The sequence below is a fragment of the Oreochromis niloticus genome, linkage group LG7 (assembly GCF_001858045.2).
Source record: "Oreochromis niloticus isolate F11D_XX linkage group LG7, O_niloticus_UMD_NMBU, whole genome shotgun sequence".
Taxonomy (NCBI): domain Eukaryota; kingdom Metazoa; phylum Chordata; class Actinopteri; order Cichliformes; family Cichlidae; genus Oreochromis; species Oreochromis niloticus.
This window is the reverse complement of record NC_031972.2, coordinates 1,650,591-1,674,937: the sequence shown is the minus strand read 5'-3', so window position 1 is coordinate 1,674,937 and position 24,347 is coordinate 1,650,591. Positions and strand designations below refer to the sequence as shown.

The window sequence follows — 24,347 nt, the reverse complement described above, 5'->3', positions numbered from 1 at the left end:
ACAGTGATTCTAAAGCAAATATCAGGAACATTTTAGCCACTCTGAGTGAAAAAAAAGTCTGATTTTAATGTCTTCTAATGTGTTTGTGTTCAGCCAGGTTTCTGGGGTTTGGGAAACTCTGTGTTCAGATGCTCACCTTGTAACTGTGATATTGGCGGCGCTCAAGGACACACGTATGTTTTCTTTCTGTCTTTATTTTGTTTGTGACATAATAAAAAGTATTGAATAAAGATCAACAGTCAGTTTGATCTGAATCACAGATTAGTTTGAAAAAGAAGAAAAATTAACAAGAAGAACCAGAAACCAACTGAATATCAATAAATAATCAGAAAAAAACTGTTTATTACCTCACAGGTATGGCATGCTGCAGTGAGCTAGAAAGTCATCATAAAAGCAGTAATTAGACTCTTAATAACTGACACCATAGAGCCTCCTTTGTGTCACTTCCTGTCTTTTTGGGGGATTCCCTGTCCCGTCAGGTGTTCTCCAGAGGATGGACAGTGTCGCTGTTTACCCAACATGATTGGTCGGCGATGCTCTGACCCTGCACCCGGGTACTTCTTGCCTCCACTGAATTATTTCCTCTATGAGGCTGAACTCACTTTCCCACTGCTAGGAGGAAACTCTTCTACAACTTCTCCTCCTCCATCGCCTTCTTCTTCTGCTGCTCCATCATCTTCTTCTCTGGTGTGTAACAGATGATGAGCCACACAACACAGAATGCATACAGTATTAATTTTAGGAGCTTGGAAAGAAAGCGAATGGAATCCTTTAAGTTAGATAGATAGATGGATAGATACAGCATTTTGTGAGGAAAGTTGGGAGACATCTAAAGAAGGTAACCAAAAGGAGTATTCAACTGAAAATTTTATGCCAACTATCACAGATGATTTTTAATACATTTTTAATATCTTGTACATTTTAGTACAAGATGGCGGCGCGCACAGTCACAGTGGCTCCAGGACCCCCACTTGGGTGCTCTTCCTTTTCTTTTCTTTTTCTTTTGTTTCCCTTATTGCATAGCCAAATTCAGCTACAGTCCTTGGGAATTATACAACATCAGTTATAACAGCCAGAACCCCGTTACCAACGATTATCAGTGGATCAACAACATCCCAGAGAACTGCATGCAGTGCTAATAACAGCAGTCTACATACCACCAGATGCTAATGTTAGCACAGCCCTTGCCTACCTGAACGACATGATCTTCGAACAGCAACGGACATATCCAGAGAGAGTACACATCATCGCAGGGGACTTTAACAAAGCATGCTTAAAAACTGTGCTGCCTAAATTTGTTCAACATATGGAATGCCCCAGGAGGGGCATTCCATAAATCTCCTAAAATCTTCACTAGTTTTCCCCAAAGCATATCTTTTATTCAAAAATGTCTCACAATTTCCCTTTAAATTTGGTGTACAGCTTCTCATGAACACCGGCATTTTATCTTCTAAACAGGATTCAGTTCATTTTACTTTAACAATAACTTTATTTAAAAATAACAATTTCTGCCTCAGTTTTACCATATCTAAATTATCAAAAACCCCAAAAGTCATAAAACGATCCTAGAACCCATTTCAAATTACCCCTTAAATTCCCCCTTTATATTTGGACACATCAGATGTGTCCAAATAAATAAAAACTCAAAAACTCAAAATGCATCACCCGGGCTTAAGAAATTAAAGGAAAAAGGTTAGTCATATCATCTCTCCAAACTCCTCAGCCATCCTCCTCTCCGGTAGATCTGCTCCAGCCCTGTAAACCTGTGTTTAAGGAATAAAATCAATTTAATCATTATGTCAAATCTCCTCGAAGTCCTTGCTCCATGCAAAAGTCTGGATCCTTGGAATTTCCTGGAAACAAAACCTATACTTTACATTTCATACTCAACTCTCCCCCTTTATGATCCAATTTGTGTCATAACAAAAAACTTAAAACAGAACAGTTATCAATCATGTGTTTCTTCAGTTAATGGTAACATGAGTTATATCAAAAAATGGTTCCCTCTTAGCATTTAGCATTTTATAATGTAATAACATAATCCAACCCCAGTAAATAAAACAAAAATTCCCTCCAAGCAAACATCAGCATCCCCAGAATTAAGTCTTCCACTCCTCCTGTTTGTCAACATTTCATTCATCCCCACCTTGGTCCAGTCACACCCTCACTCACCTGCATTCACACATCATATTTCAAATATTTGAGACTCCCGCACGAATAATCAGATTCTCCACACCAGCAAAATGAGATCATTCATTTGTTTTATTTTGTTTTCTCTTTTTTAGAAAATAGTTCTTTATGCTTTTGTCTGGATTGGCTCGCTACAATCCTTTTAGACAGGGACTTTCAATCTGATCAGGTCCCCACAGGTAGCCTTTCCTCCACCCATTGAAATCTGGAAAAGTCACCTCATATTTGTTTGTCCGGAAATTTTGTCAGCGCTGTTAGTTCACTTTCTTCTAGGCCTGCTTAAGAACAAAAATGAGAAAGAAAGAGAGCTGATTATTAGCTCATCAAAGTACAAAACAAAATCACCTGACAGGTTTTTTTTTTTTTCTAAGTGCACTGTTACAAAACCAATGGGCCCCCTTAGACATGTCCATGTTTATTAAAACTCCCTTTATTAAAATGAAAACCAACAACCTCAAAAAATCTTAAACAATCTTAAATTTCACCCATTCAATGCACTGAAAACCTTGTCAAAAGCTGCACCGTTTTACACACAACCATGTCTCAGGCTCAGACTCAGCCTAAGATATAAACCCATTACAACAATGTATCATCACTAAATTATAAATTTCCTGTCCAAATCTGCGCCTCTGAACCGTCTAATTTGCTTCCTTTCCTCAAGGCCTCAATCACACACACACACAGGAAGCTCCTCTGTCGTCACTCACTCCAGCTAATTTGCATACTGAGTGACATCTCAACAAGTTAACTTGACAAGAGAAATACATGTTTAAAACTTATCACATTATTGAATTACTTTCATTTTCTTTCTATACTAATCACTTGCTTTGGTCAATCAGTGCAAGAGCACTCCTAAGTCACCCTTTTAAACTACTTTAATCACTTCTCTTTTGTTTTTTCCATAACTCACTCCCTTGTCATACAGCTTCTTTTGAGTTATTCCACAACTCTATTTTATCCAAGTGTGTTTTAAGTGTATTTTCTTCAACATTCACACCATTCTAACACTCATGAAATTAGCAAGCTGATTTAATTACATTTGTTTGTGTTCTTAGCCAGGTTTTAATCACTATCTATGCATTAATCTTCATGAGCTTATCTCTGTAAGGTTAGTGCATTTTCTGTTTGTATGTGTGATTTTTATAAATGTTTCTTTGTGATCTTTGTGATCTTGTAAATGTTTCTTTTGCAGTGTTTCAGACTCCTTTTAGCCAGGGTGTGTTTTCTCTCTTTGGCTCATCACTGGTCATTGTTAATGACATTTCCCCTCCGCCTGTGCCCAGCGGCTTTACCCTTTAAGTCCCGTCTCCTCCAGTGACTCCAGGCTCACTTAGGGACACAGGGAGCAGTCGTGACTGTGCCTGCCTTAGGTTGTCCCAGGGTTTCGAGGTGGGATCTTACCCGTCATGGGCTATCCAGCCTTCCATGCTCGACTGATACAGGGGCCAACTGGGCAAGGGTGTTATCAGGTCTAGGGGACACATTGGTTCTGGAAATTAAAGGAGTGTAAACTGCTTTCTTTATTTCATGTGTGTATTAAACTTTCCAACAATAATTTCACATGTAACAGTTTGTGTACGTGTGTTTTCAATTCATTAATGTAATTGTTAGTTCATGTATTTATTTCTCTCAGTCTGTCTCTTTTCTAAAACCTGTAATTAATATAATTTTATTACTCTTTCTTAAAACACACAAGTCTCTTTTTCATATTTACAGTCTACAAACCCTCTTTAGTTTTACTAAGTCTTGGTCTAAAAACAATACACCCTCTTCTCACACACACACTTTTAAATATACTAAGTTTTTGCATTTGTCAGTTTTTGTGACATCATTCACACAATACTTTCATAATCGTCTCACACACACTGCCTTTTCTCTCAAACTTCCACTTTTTCACTCATTCTACTATAAACCTCCCTAGTGTTATTATGACTTATTTACTATTTGGTACAAATCACACAGAGTCACTCAAATCAACTACTGACAGCATTCACACAGTTAAAATCACTCAAAATACGCTTTCCTGAGAGTATTTTACAGGCATGCTTTTCAAACTCAGAAAAAGCAAATGAAATAAAAACAATTGAAACCTCTAATTCTTCTCACGGCACACGCATAACTGGAAAAATAAAACACCACAGCCTTTATTTCTGAAAACAAGTTGCTATTGAAAGTAATATTTTAGTCTTCGGTATATACAGTGCACTCAATGTATATATATATATATATATATATATATATATATATATATATATATAGATATATATATATATATATATATATATCAAAACTCAGTCAATTACTATACATCCACTACAGCAACTCAGAACTTTATTTATTTATTTATGTCCTCTAATAAACACCAATGGCGTCTTAAACACACGCATTCAACTTTTTATGCAGCATTATTTGTGAAACCAACCGTGGTTTAACCCGTTCACAGCTTGTTAATTTGCATTTTATTGCTTTCTAGGACATTCTAGTCTCTAATTCCTCTGTTTTCATGTTACAGCGTCTGTCACCAGCTCACTAGCTGTATTCAGACCTCCCGTTTGACACACACAAACACACACTCCCCCTCAAAACCCACAAAAACTATCCCTAAAAACACACACAAAAACCCTTAAGAAACTTTCCTGTATTTATTCATTTATTTATTATTATTTTAAACCCTTAAGATGTTGTGCTATGTTTCCTCTGTGCCCGCTGCAACCTATATTAACATAAAGCCAAAATGTAAACAAGTCTGTCAAATCTAACTACTTATATATTATCGGACTAACAGAAAAACCACTTACAATCTTCTAAAGTCCTCCTTAGCCCAACAAACATCAAACGACTTACACCTATATGTATCACTCAAAGTCAACCACAATACCTGAGAAACACCAAATGTAACTGTGTATATTATCTCAAACTGAAACAAAACCCATCTAAAAATCCTAAAACATCTTACTTGAACACACCAAAAGAGACATCACTTACAGACATACTTATTAATGAAATTATTTCAAGGTCAATTTCAGTTTTCAGACCCCAAATAACGGTCCTAAGTATCAACAGTTTATGTATCCTATCTCAAAACCCAGCAAAAAAGTCATACAGTCATGGCAAGAAATAAAAACTTTACTTACAATATTGTAATAAACAAAACCAGAGTCTTAAATACAGGCATTCAGCAATGTGTAACAGTCTCTATAACTTCCTAAAACTCTAGGGACCTCGCAGCTGCCTCATTTGCATTTTCACACACACACAGTCTAAAAATAATACCAGCCTGACTCACAGACTCATCTCACACACAAGTCTATTTTATATTACACAGACGTCTTTTAATTACAACTGCAATATCAGGCCTGACATTTTAACACCTAAATAATTTTGATAATTTTAAATTAACCCTCCAAGGGATAAACTCCAAGTTTTTTGCGATCAATTAACCAGTATCAGGTCCAACCTGTCTCTGGCCTGATTTCTAAAGTCCCTAACACAATTTAAAAGCGTCCAACGCCCAAGCTCCAAGCTTTACTACCCAAAAAAGCGCAAATACCGTTCCAAACAGTAAACTGATCCAATCAGTAGCTATTTTGGACCGTCCTCAGTTGTCCACGATTGCCAATCGGACTATCCCTTCCCAAGGAAATCCCGAGCATCCCCAAGGAAATTGGGAGCGTCACCTCCGAACAATGCACTTCTTAGCAGTCCAACTGCCGTTCTACAGAAATTTACCTTAATTTAAAACAACCATCATAACTTCACATTAAGTATATGACCGAAGCCGGTCCAACCATCTCACCAATTAAAAATGACCAATTACCTATTCTTCTAAATTCACTTAGCAGTCCAACTGCTTTTATTTACTCAGTACTGTCACTTAACGTTTCATTATCATTACTTCAATTTCAACTCTCATGAGATTTTCACCAAAATCAAAACAGACATTTACCAGTAATTTCAGTGAGTAAACTTTTAATTTTGCAATATCCAATCTGGCACAGTTTGGAAATAATTCAACAGGTAGTGCCTTACCTTTGAATAAGCCGCCTTATGTCCACTCACTTCGACCACTGACTCGTGTCTGCCCGTTCGAGCGCTTCGGACCCTCTCGGTCTCAACCTCCAACTCTCTCCCCCCTCAACCACCGGCTAATGCACCAAATGTTACGGGTCCGAAATTGAGGACGAGAGTAAAACAATGATGGTCCAGAAGAGGTCGGTCAAACAGTTGATTTTTAATGAATACACGCAGCGTGGGGAGATGTAAACTGCAAAACATCAGTTGTAAATCCCCGTCCAAAAATACACTTCAGCTTGCTTTTATAACATCAGGGTATTATAACGCCCCCTCTTGCGTTTACAAGCACATCTTAAGAACATTATTTGCCCCTTGTACAGACAATGATCTATTCTAAGAGATAAATGCAGACACAGAAGTTCCCCTTTCTGGCATCCTCTTCCAAATATGGTGATGATCTCAGGCCTTTGAGGTCCCCATGGACTTGTCCTCCTTCTGTCACCTGTTGCTAGGCAAACTCAAATGCAAAAAGAAGCTGAATACATCCAGGCCTTTGCTCAGCTACTATTTTACTGTAACAATATACTCAGCATATAAGCTTTTAAGATTATAGATTTAACTCAACGATTTAAAGTGGTTATAACTGCACCTGTAATAAACATGTTAATATTTGATTATGATAACCCCTGTAATACAAATTATAACATAATGCCAACAACTTCAATAAAATGGTTGGATGAAATGATAATTAATGCAATGATAAAGATGATGGTTATGTAAAATAATCCCTATAATTCTACAAGAGGAAATAACACCTTGAACCATGTTTACTCAAATATTAAGCAAGCCTACAGATCTGTTCCCCTCCCCCACCTGAATATGTCCGACCACCTCTCCCTGCTCGTTGTCCCGGCATACACACCACTCAGGAAAAGGACAAAGCCCACCATCAGAACAATTAACACCTTTTCTGAGGAAGCTCTGGCTCAGCTGCAGGACTCTTTTGCTCTCACAGAGTGGAGTGTCTTCGAACATGGCAACCTAGAGACCCACACATCTGCAGTGCTGGGTTACGGACTGCATGGATACTGTCACCACAGAAAAGCGGGTCCAGGTCTACCCCAGCAATGAACTCTGGATGACAAGTAAGGTTCAGGAATTCTTAAAGGCACGCAACTCTGCATACAAATCTGGGGACCAGGATATGTATAGCAGACCAAGAGCAGACCATAAAAAAGGCATCAGAGCAGCAAAACTGGACTTCTCAAATAAACTATCAGATCACCTCTCAGACAACAACTCCAAGAAGGTATGGGAGGGCCTGAAACACATCACCAACTACAAAGGCAATGGGACAAATACAGATAACATGGAAATCCCATTAGCAGAGGAACTTAACCACTTCTTTGTGAGCTTTGAGAGAACTGTAGACACCCCCCTACCATGCACACCCTTCTGCCCACAGCCTCCTCTGAGCACAGCCCTCACACATTTACTCTCCAAGAAAACCAATGTGTTCAGAGCAGTAAACCAGAGAAAAGCCGCTGGCCCAGATGGAATACCTGGGAGTATCCTCAAAACCTGCGCCAACCACCTGGCTCCTGTTTTCACCAGACTATTCAACCTCTCCCTGTCATATGGCACTGCCCCTCATTGCCTGAAATCAGCAACAATAGTTCCGAGTCCACCACCATCAGTGGCCTCAATGATTACAGACTCATTGCACTGACTTCAGTGGTTGCAAAGTTCTTTAAGAAGCTGGTCTTAAAGCACATAAAGGACTGCATCACACCTAGCTTTGACCCCCACCAGTTTGCCTATAAGGCAAACACGTCAACCGAGGATGCAATTTCCACTGCCCTCCACTCTGCTCTGCATCACCTGGAGAATCCTGGGACTTTCGTAAGGATGCTCATCAGTGATTTCAGCTCGGCCTTTAATACCATCATCTCAGACATTCTTATAGCCAAGCTGGTAAACTTAGACTTCCCCCTTGCTACATGTGCATGGATCAAAAACTTTCTCACAGACTGATCACAAACAGTTATGGTTGGCAACCAGAGATCATCCACCCAGCACTGGCTCACCACAGGGATGTGTGCCACTCTGATGGGGCTCATCACCGATGATGATGACACTGCCTACAGAGATGAGATCCAACGTCTGACAGAATGGTGTGACTACATTAACATAACCCTAAACACCAGGAAAACCAAGGAAGTGGTCATGGTCAGAAAAAAACTCATCCCCCTCCCCTATCCATAAAAGGTGACTACGTGGAGAGGGTGTCCTCCTTTAAGTTCCTCAGTACCCACATTTCCGAGGACCTATACTGGACAACTAACACATCAGCCCTGGTGAAGAAAGCCCAGCAGCACCTCCATTTCTTGAGGGTTCTGAGATGGAACAGGCTGCAGTCTGACCTACTATTCTCCTTCTATCGTACCACAATTGACAGTGTGCTGGTGCACGCCATCCCCGTGTGGTACGCCGGTTGCACAACAGCCAATAAGAAGAGACTCCAGAGGGTCATCAGAACTGCAGAGAAGATGATCGGCTGTCCACTCTCCACCCTGGACTCCATTGCCAGCTCTAGATGTCTCTCCAGAGCCGGGGCAATCATAAAAGACCGCCTCCATCCTAACCACCATCTATTCAACATCCTGCCCTCTGGAAAAAGGTTCAGATCCATTAGGTACAAAACCAACAGACTAAAGAGCAGCTTCTTCCCGTGGGTTGTCTGAAAAATAAATGCAAATTTAGAGTATCTTGCAATCATTCTGTTGCTCCTACTTGCTATTTATTATTATTACTATTTTTTGTGTGTGTGTGAGTTTCTTTTTGTTTCCGTACAGTATTCTGCTCCTCCTGAGCAATATTTTTCCTGTGCGGTATTTTGGCAGATGTGCAATCTCCATCCCATAATGACCATAGCCCTTCCACCGTTATTTATAATTTACTTTATTTTATTACGACGTCTACATCATGTATATAGTTTACACAGTGTTCTTATATTGTCTATTCTTCTTCTTTATTGTATATTGTTTTCTTTACTTTCACACCTTTGTGGTCTTGCTTTCAAATTTCAGTGTGCAAGCAACTGTACATTGACAATAAAAGTTCTAATTTCTAATATGACGTTATCACATTCCTTTAAAGTTGTTAAATTTGAGCAAACTTGTCCTTCAATTTCTTGGTAGTAAGAAAGCAGTCTAAGATGAAACTTGGCCCAGAGGTAGAGAAGGTGACCCAGAGCAGGAATGTGTTAAAAGTTGGACACCAACTATCAAGAATGATTTTTTAATGAATTTTTGAATATGATGCAACCACACTGTCTCAATGCAATATGTGCCCGCGTGCGGGTGTATGTGTGCGCAGGTCTATGTTTGCGATTGGGAATGAAGGGAAAAAAAGCGCCCCCGTAAAGGCTAGTGTAGAAGTGCACAAATGACGGTTTAGTTGACCGCGGTCTGAATTTTAATTGAATTAAAGAAGTCCAGTTGCTTTCCTTCCAAGCTCCTTAGGCTACCATGACCTGAATGACTGAGAACCTACACAGCTATAGTTAAGTATTAATATTTGTTTATCTGTAAAATTGTCTTTTTAAAGTGCATTCAGCAAACTATTCACAGCATTTTGATTGTTCTACATTGTGTAATGATACAGCCTTAGTCTGAAATTCATTGCATTCATTTTTTCAACTCATAATTCTTCACACAATACCCCATAATAACAAAGTAAAAAAGGTTTGCTTGAAATTATTACAAATTTATTAAAAATAAAAAACAAAAATATATCATGTACATAAGTATTCATAGCCTTTCCTCAATACTTTAAGCATGTTTGGCAGCAATGGCACCTTCAAGTTCTGTTGAGTACAATGCTACACGCTTGGCCCACCTATTTTTCTGCAGTTTGTCCCTATCGTCTTTCCTAGACTATTTAAAAGTAGAATCTGAGGCAGAGCCTTCAGTTTTCAGGTCCCACTTTTGTGGAACCAGCTTCCCGTTTGGATTCATGAGACACTGTCTGTCAAGGCTAGTGCTCTGGAGCAGGAAGGATGAAGGACCCAAATGCAGGACTCAGAAATGGAAACTTAAACTCAGAGCACAGCTTTATTGCTGGGAAAACTCTTCATAGAAACGAACTCAATCACAAACACGAAAATAGACACTGAACTGGGCACTGGAGCCTAAAACTAGGAAACTCCAGGAAATGAACCAGAACTAAGAGCAAGGATATTTACAGGAACAAAAGGGGTGAAAACACAGCACAAAGAGAGTGTCCATGAAGGTTAATGATGCGACAATAAGCAGGGGTAGACTGAGGACTAAAATACACAGGTAGGATCATGAGAGGATTAGGAAACAGGAAGAAACACAGCTGGGACAAATCAGACATAATGAGACGAGGGAAGGCAAAACTAGATCCACTGGTGTAGGAGCGAGACTATCAAAATAAAACAGGAATTATGCCACGTACACACAGACATGGACTCGGAGGCACGAGCTTAACGCTATGATAACACTGACACGGTACAGAGGGAACATAAGGACAGGGATGACTAGACAGGAGACGTGGGACCAGGACAGGCACAGAAATACACACTTGGTACTCAACTGAGGGAACACAGAGTACAGGAACAGGAGTGACATGAGACATGACTGACTGGGAAACAAGAGAATAAACACAAGGACAGAACTAAATCTACGAACTATAAATCACAAACCCAGAAGAAGTAGAGATCAAGAAATACAAAAACAGAAACCAAAAACCTAACAGTCATGAACCAAAAATAAAAGTACAAAACTCAAAACACTGGGTCACCCCGAGTCCTCCATTAGTTATGCTTTCTGCACTGATTCATACTTGTTATAAATCTCTGTCTCTCTTCCACAGCATGTCTTTATCCTGTCTTCCTTCTCTCTCCGGAGGTTTCTTCTTGTTAAAAAGGGAGTTTTCCCTTCCCACTGTCGCCAAAGTGCTTGCTCACAAGGGGTCATATGATTGTGAGGGTTTTCTCTGTATTATTGTAGGGTCTACCTTACAATACACCTTGAGGTGACTGTTGTTGTAATTTGGAGCTGTATAAATAAAACTGAATTGAATTGAGTTGAACTGAATAGAACATCTCAAGCTCCATCAGCTTGAATGGGGAGCATCAGTGCAAGGCCATTTTAAGATTTCTACAGAAATGCTTATTTGATTTCAAGCCTAAGCTCTGTCTGGACCACACCTTTCTTATCTTGGCTGTGTGCTTAGAATTGTTGCACTGTTGGAAGATGAACCTTCGTCCAGTCTGAGGTCCAGAGTGTTCTGGAGCAGGTTAGGATTTCAAGGTGTCCCGAATTCTTTGATTGAGGTGTGAGACAAACAACCACTGCTCCAGATGAGTTCAGTCAAAACAATGATTTTATTGAACACACGCGTGGGAAGATTTACACCATCACATTGTCAGCATAGATCTCCGCTAGAAAGCACACTTCAAATGGTTTTTGTATGTCAGGGTTCACGCCCCTTCTTGCATCAAGCAGATACATAACATGCATAGATTACAGTTAATGACAGTTGCTACATTTCTTTTGTTGACAACCTTTAACACACTTAAAGAGCCGTCTTCAACCGTCTTCACTCCAGGTGTTTCCTGTTGCTCGTTCTCTTCACGCTTATCTCTGGAACATCATGAGCACGTCCTGTACCAAAACTGTTGCTATGCAGGCACAAAATGCAGTTGCAAGCAAAATGTATCTTACCTCTAATCTAGAAATGAGTCTATGTGTTGTCTGTGTCTGTAAGCGTGTTTGCATTGACCTTTACTGCACTCTGAGTCACTTTTCACAATAGGTCATCTGGACAGTCCCACCAGATGAAGCTTATGACCCTCAAAAGACTGAATGCTAACTCTTTATGAGCACATTTGCAACATGTATAAGAAAATGATTATGATTACTTCACTTAATAAAAGTTTTACCAAAATGCCACTACTCAAGCTTAATAAAAAATGATATATTTCCCACAAAGGATATCACTATACATTGCAGCATTTATCTTTCCTTAAACCCTCACTAGTCTCCCAGTTCCTCCTGAAAGACATCACCACAGCATGATTCTATATCACCATGATTCCCTGTAGCGATGGTATTGAGCGTGTGATGAGCTGTGGCTGGTTTCTTCCAGACATGATGCTTGGCAGTCAGGCCAAAAAGTTCAATCTTCATTTCCTCAGACCAAAGAATTTTGTTACTCATGGTCTGAGAGTCTTTGGTATGCTGTGTAGCAAACTCTTGAGCCTTTTACTGAGGAATCTCTTCCGTCTGGCCATGCTACCATACAGGCCTGATTGGTGGAGTGCTGCAAAAATGGCTGTCTTTCTGGAAGGTTCTCCTCTCTCCACAAAGCAACCCTGGAGCTCTGTCAGAGCTCCCTAACCCTTTGCTGAGCAGCCAGCTTTAGGAAGAGTCATGGTGGTTCTAAATGTCTATTTATGAATAATGCAGGCCGCTGTGCTCATTTGGGACCTTCAGAAATGTTTCTATACTCTTCCCCAGATCCGTGCCTCAATACAGTCCAGGCTCAAAGGTCTGCAGACAATTCCTCCTTATAGCTACATGTTATTTGTTTGTATTTTCATTTTTAATAAATTTGCAAGAATTTCAAGGAAACTCATTTTACTTTGTCATTCTAGGGTATTCTAAGTAGAAATTCAAGGTGAAAAATGATTTAAATCCATTTTGGGATAAGGCTGTAATATGACAAAATGTGGAACAAGTGAAGCACTGTGAATGCTGCCCACTTGCACTATATACACAGTATCTGTGTGTGTTTTCAGCTGAACCCAGGAGTGTTACCTCAGTGTGAGCAGTACTTCAAAGAGCAAGGTTTTGACACTAAGTTCCAAAATGGACGAGTCATTTTAGTTCGGCAGGCTCAACAACTTGCCCAGCGACAGAAAAGGAGAAAGAGATTGGTGAGATCCATTTCTTGTTACATGTTAATGCTTTGATCAGTGGGAGACTATAGGCCATGTCCAAATTCGCGGGCTGCATCCTTCCAAGGCAGCAAAGACTAGAAGTGCAAGGCTGTGAAATTGGACGGTCTAGCCTACAACGTGGGGTTCCTGTTACCTGGCAACAATGACAATAGCAGCTACTGCTGTGGTGGTCAGAATGTTCAACAGAAAAACAGAAAATCTTTCTTTTATTGTGTTTTTTCATCTGCATGTGAATCTGGGCACTGAGTCCCTTTAACCAACAATGATGCTAAGTTTAGCTAGTTTGCAAGAGTAGCTCATGAGACTAGTCTCATTTCATTTTGAGTGTACAAATATAATAGGTCTCATCAAGCATCTGTTAACTTGCAGGATGAAGCACAATTTTCGTATTAGAATGATGGGACGTATTTTCATTTTAACAAGAGAGAATAAAAGAGAAAATGGGAAACAGGACATAAGATCCACAGAAATATTGGGCTTTATAACAAAGGTGACAGGCTCAGGTTGTAACTAACCAAAGTTTGCATGACCCAATTAAGTGGTGATATGACTAATATCATGTAACTTAGATGAAGGTTAACTAATTTTGATGTTTTAAGATTATTTGGTATGCTAACATTTGGTTCCACTGGATATTTGGGTGAGATAAAAACCCAGTACTTACCTTTAAGTTTATTTCTGGACTGCTTTGCTACAACCATCTGTCATTTTTTTCCAAAAATTTGCTTCAACCTTAGATTCACAATGAATTCTGGATTCGAACACCATGTTCTAACATAAGAGTGTCCATAAGTGCACGTGGCACTTATGGACACAGGTCGATGATCAATTTTGTAATCATATCACCAGACCTGCGGCCATAAGTTCTGGACACTCGGGTAAAGAGAGGGGCTGAGCTGTCAACTGATCACCACATGGTGGTGAGTTGGATCAGGTGGCAGGGGAGGACACTGGACAGACATGGCGCAGCTAAACGTATAGTGAGGGTGTGCTGGGAACGCCTGGCAGAGGCCCCCAGTCCGTGAGATTTTAAACGCACACCTCTGGCAGAGCTTCAACAGCATTCCAAGGGAGACTGGGGACATTGAGTCCAAATGGACCATGTTCAGCACCTCCATCACCAAAACTGCTGCACTGCGCTGTGGTTGGTGCCAACATGGTGGTAACCCCCAAACCAAATGGTGGACTCCAGAGGTGAAGGGAGCCACCAGGCTGAAGAAGGAGTCATATTGAAGGAGTCCTTGGTTAGCCTGTGGGACTTCGGAGGCAGCCACGTACGGAACGTGGCTCAGGTTGCGGATGATGCAAAAACTTGGGTGTGGGAGGAGTTTGGAGAGTTTGAGAGTTTGAGAGTTCAGAAGGCCTCGAAGAGATTCTGGCAAACCGTCAGGCGATTCAGGAGTGAAAAGCGGTGCTCTACCTGCACTGTGTATAGTGCAGGTAGAGTGCTGCTGACTTCGACTGAGAAAATTGTCGGGCGGTGGAAGGAATACTTTGGGGACCTCCTTAATCCCACTGGCATGTCTTCTGTGAAGTCAGCAGAGTCTGGGGTGCGGGATGACCTACCAATCTCCGAGGGTGAGATCACTGAGGCAGTTAAACAACTCCTTGGTGGCAGACCCCTTAGGGTGGATGAGGTCTGCCCTGAGTTTGGATGGTGTAGGGCTGTCCTGGTTGACACACCTTTGCAATGTTGCATGGAGATCAGGGGTGGTACCTCTGGATTGACAGACTGGGGTGGTGGTTCCCATCTTTAAGAAAGGAGACCAGAGGTTGTGTTCCAACTATAGGGGGATCACACTCCTCAGCCTCCCTGGGAACGTCTATGCCAGGGTGTTGGAAAGTAGAGTCTGTCCTTTAGTCAAACCTCAGATACAGGAGGAACAATGCGGTTTTCATCCTGGTTGTGGAAAACCGGACCAGCTCTTTATCCTCTCAAGGATACTTGAGGGTGCATGGGAGTTTGCCCAGCCAGTGTTTTGGCTGTGGACATGTGTTGTGTGGACTTGGAGAAGGCATTCGACCGTGTCCCTCTGAGTTTCCTGTGGGGTGTGCTCCAGGAGTATGGGGTGTTTGGCCCATTGCTACAAGCCATTCAATCCTTATACAACCATTGCAAGAGCTTGGTCTGCATAGACGGTAATTAGTGGGACTCATTCCCAGTGGGTGATGGGCTCCGCTAGGGCTGCCCTTTGTCACCGATTCTGTTCAAAATTTTTATGGACAGAATTTATAGGTGTAGCGAAATGGTGGAAGGCTTTCACCTGGATGGTCTCAGAATCTTATCCCTGCTTTTCGCGGATTATGTGGTTCTGCTGGCTTCATCGGGTGATGGCCTCCAGCTCACACTGGAACGGTTCACAGCCAAGTGTGAAGTGGTGGGAATGAGAATCAGCATCTCCAAATCTGAGGCCATGGTCCTCAGCCGGAAGGGTTGGGGTGCCCACTCCAGGTCAGGGACGAGTTACTGCCCCAAGTTAAGGAGAGATCGACAGCCGGATTTGTGCTGCACTTCCAGTGATGCGGACACTGTACCAGTCCATCGTGGTGAAGAGGGAGCTGAGTGTAAAAGCGAAACTCTCAATTTACCGGTTGATCTACGTCCCTACCCTCACCTATGGTCACAAACTGTAGGTAGTAACCGAAAGAAAGAGATCGTGGATACAAGTGGCAGAAATGGGCTTCCTCTGAAGGGTGGCTGGCCTCTCCCTTAGAGAGGTTCAGCCATCCGGGAGGGGCTCAGAGTAGAGCTGCTGCTCCTCCACATCGAAAGGAGCCAGTCTAGATGGTTCGAGCATCTGACAAGAATGCCTCCTGGGCGAGGTGTTATGGGCATGTCCCATCAGGAGGAAGCCCTGGGGTAGACCCAGGACATGCTGGAGAGATTATATCTCTTGGCTGGCTTGGGAATGCCTTGCTGTTCCCGCGGATAAACTGGAGGAGATGGCTGGGGAGAGAGGTCTGGGCTTCTCTGGGCCATGAAGGATACACCGGACCCTCCTTCAAATCCGGGGAAAAGGAGGACGCATTTGTGGGTCACATTTGGAGCAGCCTTTGAATTTGGTGTGCTGTGATATAATCGTCCCACAAATGCGGTCTCCGAAGGATGCAGCCCCTGAATTTGGACACAGCCCAACTCATACAATCGCTTGCAAAAGTATTCGGCCCCCTTGAACTTTTCCACATTCTGTCACATTACAGCCACAAACATGAATCAATTTTATTGGAATTCCGCGTGAAAGACCAATACAAAGTGGTGTACACTTGAGAAGTGGAACGAAAATTATACATGATACCAAACATTTTTTACAAATAAATAACTGCAAAGTGGGGTGTGCGTAATTATTCAGCCCCCTTTGGTCTGAGTGCAGTCAGTTGCCCATAGACATTGCCTGATGAGTGCTAATGACTAAATAGAGTGCACCTGTGTGTAATCTAATGTCAGTACAAATACAGCTGCTCTGTGACGGCCTCAGAGGTTGTCTAAGAGAATATTGGGAGCAACAACACCATGACATCCAAAGAACACACCAGACAGGTCAGGGATAAAGTTATTGAGAAATTTAAAGCAGGCTTAGGCTACAAAAAGATTTCCTAAGCCTTGAACATCCTACGGAGCACTGTTCAAGCCATCATTCAGAAATGGAAGGAGTATGGCACAACTGTAAACCTACCAAGACAAGGCCGTCCACCTAAACTCACAGGCCGAACAAGGAGAGCGCTGATCAGAAATGCAGCCAAGAGGCCCATGGTGACTCTGGATGAGCTGCAGAGATCTACAGCTCAGGTGGGGGAATCTGTCCATAGGACAACTATTAGTTGTGCACTGCACAAAGTTGGCCTTTATGGAAGAGTGGCAAGAAGGAAGCCATTGTTAACAGAAAACCATAAGAAGTCCCGTTTGCAGTTTGCCACAAGCCATGTGGGGGACACAGCAAACATGTGGAAGAAGGTGCTCTGGTCAGATGAGACCAAAATGGAACTTTTTGGCCAAAATGCAAAACGCTATGTGTGGTGGGAAACTAACACTGCACATCACTCTGAACACACCATCCCCACTGTCACATATGGTGGTGGCAGCATCATGCTCTGGGGGTGCTTCTCTTCAGCAGGGACAGGGAAGCTGGTCAGAGTTGATGGGAAGATGGATGGAGCCAAATACAGGGCAATCTTGGAAGAAAACCTCTTGGAGTCTGCAAAAGACTTGAGACTGGGGCGGAGGTTCACCTTCCAGCAGGACAACGACCCTAAACATAAAGCCAGGGCAACAATGGAATGGTTTAAAACAAAACATATCCATGTGTTAGAATGGCCCAGTCAAAGTCCAGATCTAAATCCAATTGAGAATCTGTGGCAAGATCTGAAAACTGCTGTTCCCAAACGCTGTCCATCTAATCTGACTGAGCTGGAGCTGTTTTGCAAAGAAGAATGGGCAAGAATTTCAGTCTGTAGATGTGCAAAGCTGGTAGAGACATACCCTAAAAGACTGGCAGCTGTAATTGCAGCAAAAGGTGGTTCTACAAAGTATTGACTCAGGGGACGGAATAATTACGCACACCCCACTTTTCAGTTATTTATTTGTAAAAAATGTTTGGTATCATGTATGATTTTCGTTCCACTTCTCACGTGTACACCACTTTGTATTGGTCTCTCACGTGGAATTCCAATAAAATTGATTCATGTTTGTGGCTGTAATGTGACAAAATGTGGAAAAGTTCTAGAGGGCCGAATACTTTTGCAAGCCACATGTTTCAGCTAATCAGATCGTCCTCTTTCCTCAGTGCATCTGTTGTTTGTTTCCATCCAGCAGCAAACCAGCATCCCTCTGGTCCCCGGTTACACCCTGCAAATCATTCCCTGTCAGAGGGCATATCACCAGCCAGTAACCTGGACTGGCCTGGGATTGGTTAGAGTGTTTGAGGGGGTGGGGCTTAGATTTACTGTGGACAACCTCCCATCTTCGACTGATTACCAGCTGGTGATTTCCTATGAACTAGAGGTGAGGAGAATTTGAATACTAAACTTAATGTAAATGTACATGTTTAATAAAATTGACGTAATTATCTTTCTATAAGTCATGTCAATTTATTATTTTCTCTAGTCTGCATCTGACTGGATGGCTTTAGTCAGTATCATCAAAGTGTCACAAGGCGATGGCGGCTGCAGCAGCAGTCCAACAGGAAGTAAAACTCTGATTCTACCTGGAAACTCTAGGTGAGAATCAGAAAACAGGGCGTCTATTACGTCCATGAAGGTCACATGACTATTCAGATGTGAAATGAAGCAGGTTCTTTGAAACTAGCAGAATAAATTGTACAGGATATTGTACAGTCTCTGTGTGAGTTGTTTACAGAGGCCATGTTTAGGTGGTCTGTGGGTGACATCATGTTTGTGGCACAGGCAGCAGGCTCTGTGTGTATATCAATGATAGGGCATAGCTGCGTGTGTGTGATGATTTAATAAACTTTGCAGCCCCTTGCTGTCAGTCATAGTGCAGCTTGTGAACCAAACCAGGATGTACTGACAGAGGACTCTCAACAGAATATCTATAAAAGGAAAGCAGACAGCTAGCAGCTACAGCTAACACACATGTTGTGCCTTTTTACTCCTGGTTCCACATACAGAGACATTCTTACACATTTTATTTATGTGGGCTCCAAGGTTCTCTGAAGCTTTAATAGTGTACTTGTGTCAGAGATTGTGTCTCAGTAGCAGCAGTTTTTGTTTGTTTTTGCCGTTTGTTTTTCCAGACGAGGTATTCTGGACTCTCTGCTCTGTCTGAATGCTGGAGGTCACTATTTTGTGGATATCACCTTTTACAAACAGCCCAGATCTGATGGTTCACACATCCTAATTGACTCGGTAAGGAGTTCTTCATCTATTCAGATAAAGTGATTGACATATTCCCTAAAATCCTCCTACTAACAGTAACTGTCCAATCATAGCTGAGCAATACTCTCTAGCTCTCTCTCTGTGAAAAAACAAATTTGCGAAGATTGCATGGTTTCAATTTTTTCTGTTCAAAATTAAATGATGGCATCTGTCTATATGAGGTGATTTCTACATGTTTAATCCTGCCCCCTTTTTTTCAGATTAGTCTTTTTAATAGAATTGGGTCAGTCCAAAATTTCTGCTCTCAGAGCGACCTCGACACTTTTCACCAGTTTCACTGTACTGGATTGACTGTCAAGCTTGGCCCTCAGGAGTCGCTACCTGAAGTCTGCGAGGGACTCATCATGAGCCTTTCAGCACAAATCCACAATGGAGCTGTCCGTAAGTAGTTGGACTGAGATCATCCAGGACTGAGACAAAAAGTAAAAGACAAGTGTTTTATATGTTTATTTCTGTGCTTTACCTGCTGTCAGTTTGCAGGTGTAATGTTATCGGCTCTATTGGACCATCCTGCAGTAAACTGGGTGGGTTTTGTCAATGTAAGGCCAATGTGATTGGTCGTTGCTGCGATGCCTGTGCCCCAGTGACGTTTGGCTTTGGACCTGAAGGCTGCAAACGTAAGAAACCAAACCCAGAGGGGAAACACTACCTTTCGTTTTCTCTCTGAGCGTCTGACAGTTGATTCACAATGAATTCTCACCTGTTTGCAGGATGTGATTGTGACCCCCATGGCTCTGTGTCAGAGCTGTGCGATCAGGTCAGTGGTCAGTGTGCATGTCGTTCAGAGACGGCGGGTCAGCGCTGCGATCGCTGTCAGATGGGATTCTGGGGATTCCCTTCCTGTCGATCGTGTGAATGTAATGGGCTGTCAGAGATGTGTGATGGACTTACCGGAGACTGTCTGAGCTGCAGGGAGCACACTACTGGACCCAGTTGTGAAAGGTTAGTCACTGACTAACAATGGTCTGTGAGGTCAGGTCCTTGATCATCAATATGCAAATTGTCATGATCAATGGCCATGAGTACCATTCACAGAAAGTTGGGGAATGGCTGCAATCACAGCATTGTAAGATGGTGACAGATGTACCCTTAGGCCCTCTCCTCGAGTCAGAGATGTAGTACATACTGTACTCCATAATGATGAAGAACAGAGAGAATTAGACAAAGAGGTTGGGTTTTCAGTTTTCAGTTAAGCAGCTTTTATCTGCAAACAGATGTAATTTTAAAAAAAACCAAAAAAAAAAACCTTTTTTACTGTAACTCAGCTGGTGATTTTTTTCCCTCTGAAAATGTCTTTGCTATGTCTCTGAGTAAATGTAAATGTATGAAGTTAGATTTACTCAGGAGATAAGTGTGCCAGTACTTACTGCTGAGGGTCTGTACCTGTTCAGGTCATCATGATACACCTATTTTGATGCAGGTGTGTTGAGGGTTACTATGGTGACCCAATCTCCAGACAGGCCTGTCAGCTGTGTTTGTGTCCAGATGTTTTGAGCAGTGGACGATTCTTCGCCACTTCCTGTCAGCATGACCCACAGTCCCTAAGGCTCATCTGTAATTGCCAGGAGGGGCACACAGGTAAGAGCTAGTATCTTTGCATTACTTACTTTTACCTTCTTTACATAAAAGAGGCAAACAGAGACAGACAGCAGCGATGCTAAGAGTCAGTGTTTATCAGAAGGTTTTTGGAAAGACACATAAAATAGATCACTCTCTGTTTCCCTTTTAGGTGTAAGCTGTGATAGGTGCAGCCCTGGTTTCTATGGTGATCTGACATTGCCAGGTGCAGTCTGTAAAGAGTGTCCCTGCAACAACAACATCAACCCTGATGATCCCAACTCATGTAACAGCAGAACAGGAGAGTGTCTACACTGCCTTCACAACACAATCGGCCTACACTGCCAAAACTGCAAACCTGGCTACTATGGCAATGCCCTAACCCAGGACTGCAAAGGTGACAACAAAAACATAGAAACCTCATCTATCATCCTTTCATCCTCTTACGTGTATGCAAAGCCTCATCGGGGCACCAGGTATTCCTGTGTCCTTTAATGTGTCCATTTTTTGATGGAACCCACAGTCTTCACCCAACTGGACACCCAACCCACTAAATATCCACTGGGAGGCAACTTAGACGTGTCTTGATCAGGTGCCTGAGCTACTTTAACTTTTAGTGTAAAGGAGCGCTGGTTCTTGAGTGTCTGTAAGGCTGAGTGAATTGAAAACTTTAAATTCAATATTGACTAGGGATGGCAATTGATAAGAATTTAGCAATTCCAATTCCATTATTGATATCACTTATCAATTCGATTCCTTCCCATATCAGTTCTCATTGGCTCCACTTTGAAAGTCACAGCCATCAATAATCAGCATATCAAAGAAATTACACTCATGCACATTCACTTGCATGCTGCGGGTCACATGTTTGTGCTTGTTGGAGGTGCTTCCATCTTTGTTGTGATCAGTGTTGGTGTCGTTACTTAAAAAAATAATTAAGATAAGATAAGACAAGATAAGATAACCTTTATTAGTCCCACGCATGGGAAATTTGTTTTGTTACAAAAGTGAACAGTGCAAACTTGCATAGAAAAATTAGAGAAAAACACTGGAATAAGATATCAATAAGATACTGTACACAATAGAATAGAATAAAATAAAATGAAATACTATATACAATCGAATAAAATAGAATAGAATAAAATAGAATACAAATGCTATATACAATTGAGTATAATACAACGATGCCAGAAAAAGAGTAATTGTGTTATTGCTATTGCAGACGTGTGGATGTGTGTGTTTGATCAGTTGAAGTCTTTGTTGTGGAGTCTGACAGCAGTGGGGAGGAAAGACCTGCGAAATCTCTCCGTCCCACATTGTGGGTGCCGCAGCCACTGAAGGAGCTGCTCAGTGCTGTCAGAGTCTCCTGCATGGGGTGGGAGATGTTGTCCAACAGGGATGACAGCTTAGCCACCATTCTCCTGTCACTCACCACCTCCACTGGGTCCAGAGGGCATCGTAGAACAGAGCTGGCCCTGTGGATCAGCCTGTTCAGTCTCTTCCTGTCCCCAGCAGAGATGTTGCCACCCCAGCAGACCACACCATAAAAGATGGCTGAGGCCACCACAGAGTCATAGAAGGTCTTCAGGAGTGGGCCCTTCACTCCAAAAGACCTGAGTCTCCGCAGCAGGTACAGCCTGCTCTGCCCTTTCCTGTAGAGGGCGTCTGAATTATGAGTCCAGTCCAGTTTATTGTTCAGATGAACACCAAGGTACCTGTAGCTGTCCACAGTCTCAATGTCCATACCTTGGATGTTCAGTGGTTGCAGTGGAGGATGCTTGTACCTGCGGAAGTCTACCACCAGCTCCTTGGTTTTACTAGTGTTGATCTGGAGGTAGTTCTGCTGGCACCAGTCCACAAAGCCTTGTGTCAGTCCTCTGTACTTCCTGTCATCCCCATCAGTGATGAGGCCAACTATTGCAGAGTCATCAGAGAACTTCTGCAGGAAGCACTGGCTGGAGTTGTGGGAGAAGTCTGCAGTGTAGATGGTGAAGAGGAACGGTGCCAGAACCGTTCCCTGTGGGGCCTCCGTACTGCAGACGACCCTGTCCGACACACAGCCCTGAGTTCTGACATACTGTGGTCGGTCGGTGAGGTAGTCCAGAATCCATGTAGTGAGGTGATTGTCCACTCCAGAGTTCTACAGCTTGTCCTTCAGGACCGTGGGAAGAATGGTGTTAAAGGCACTGGAGAAGTCAAAGAACATGATTCTCACAGTACTCCCAGCAGTCTCCAGGTGAGCAAGGGAACGATGCACGATGTGAATGACGGCATCATCCACTCCAATGCCAGGCTGGTAGGCAAACTGAAGTGGATCCAGTGATTAGCTCACCAGGCGCTGAAGCTGAGTCAGGACCAGCCACTCCAGGGTCTTCACCAGGTGGGATGTCAGAGCACCTGGCCTATAGCTGTTGAGGTCCTTGGGGCGTGAAGTCTTTGGCACTGGTACAATACGGGAGGTTTTCCAGAGCTGTGGGACTCTTCCCAGCCTCAGCCTCAGGCTGAAGAGGTGCTCCATCACCTCACACAGTTGGTCTGCACAGGACCTGACGTCCCTTGAGCTGATGCCATCTGGACCTGCAACTTTCCTGGCTTTAATCCTCCTCAGTTCCCTCCTAACCTGGGTGGTTGAGAGAGACAGGCTGGAGCCTTGTGTTGAGTGTGTATTGGATGCAGTTGTTGGGGGTGGGGAGGAGTGAGCAGGGTGAGTAGAGGTGGTGTGAAGTGTCTGAGGTGTCAGAGGTGGAACAGCAGTAGTGGGGGTGGGTGAGTCTGCAGCCGATGTTGGAGACTGCCTCATGGATGAGTCAAATCTGTTGAAGAAATGATTCAGTTCATTTGCCCACCTCACATCCCTCCCAGGCAGAGTTCTGACCTTTGTGTCCCGAGATGGTTCTGAGGCCTCTCCAGACTTCGCCAACGTTGTTTTGCTGAAGCTGGTTCTCCATGTTCTGCCTGTAGCTGTCCTTCCCATTCCTTATCAGTCCCCTCAGCTTTCTCTGCACCCTTTTCAGCTCCTCCTTGTCTCTAGATTCGTAGGCCCTCCTCTGCTTCTTGAGGACAGCTTTAATTTCTGGGGTAATCCAAGGTTTGTTGTTGGAGAAACACCGCACAGTCCTGGTGGGTGCGGTGTTATCCACACAGAAGTTAATATAGTCCGTAATGTATTTCACCAGGCTGTCGATGTCCTTTCTGTGCTCATCACAGATCACCTTCCACACAGTAGACTCAAAACAATCCTTAAGAGCCTCCTCGATCTCCTCCAACCATCTCTGTACTGTGCGGGTGGCTGGTGGCTCCCTGCGCACTAAGTGCTCATACACAGGGACAAGGTGCACCAGATTGTGATCAGGTCTGCCCAGGGGAGGGAGAGGTGATGAACTGTATGCCTCTTCTGCATTGGCATACAGTAAGTCCAGTGTTTTATTGTCTCTGGTTGGGCAGGTCACATACTGGGTGAAGATGGGCAGCGTGGAGTCCAGCGAGACATGATTAGTCCCCTGATATTAAAAGAAGGGCTCTCGGAGATTGTGTTTGCAGTCTGCTGACCACAGAGTGGAGAGAGTCACAGGCTGCATCCGCGATGGCCGAGGGGGGGACATACGCTGTTATCGCGATAACATGTGAGAATTCCCGGGGCAGGTAGTACGGATGCATGCTAACGGCTAACAGCTCAGTGTCTCTGCTGCAGAGTTGTTCTTTT

General features: G+C 42.9%; 1 protein-coding gene across 1 annotated transcript in view; it reads left to right on the top strand.

Annotated features, from left to right (window-relative positions):
• lamb4 (laminin, beta 4) overlaps positions 1–24,347 on the top strand; it is a 76,129-nt gene that overhangs the window by 15,700 nt on the left and 36,082 nt on the right. The window contains exons 13-26 of the mRNA XM_019361994.1: positions 94–173; positions 480–699; positions 7,819–8,178; positions 8,266–8,365; positions 8,473–8,939; positions 13,034–13,171; positions 18,003–18,194; positions 18,297–18,409; positions 18,946–19,057; positions 19,288–19,468; positions 19,561–19,704; positions 19,798–20,029; positions 20,508–20,665; positions 20,817–21,041. Coding sequence (XP_019217539.1) covers positions 94–173; positions 480–699; positions 7,819–8,178; positions 8,266–8,365; positions 8,473–8,939; positions 13,034–13,171; positions 18,003–18,194; positions 18,297–18,409; positions 18,946–19,057; positions 19,288–19,468; positions 19,561–19,704; positions 19,798–20,029; positions 20,508–20,665; positions 20,817–21,041 — 2,722 coding nt within the window. The remainder of the gene's footprint in view (positions 1–93; positions 174–479; positions 700–7,818; positions 8,179–8,265; positions 8,366–8,472; positions 8,940–13,033; positions 13,172–18,002; positions 18,195–18,296; positions 18,410–18,945; positions 19,058–19,287; positions 19,469–19,560; positions 19,705–19,797; positions 20,030–20,507; positions 20,666–20,816; positions 21,042–24,347) is intronic.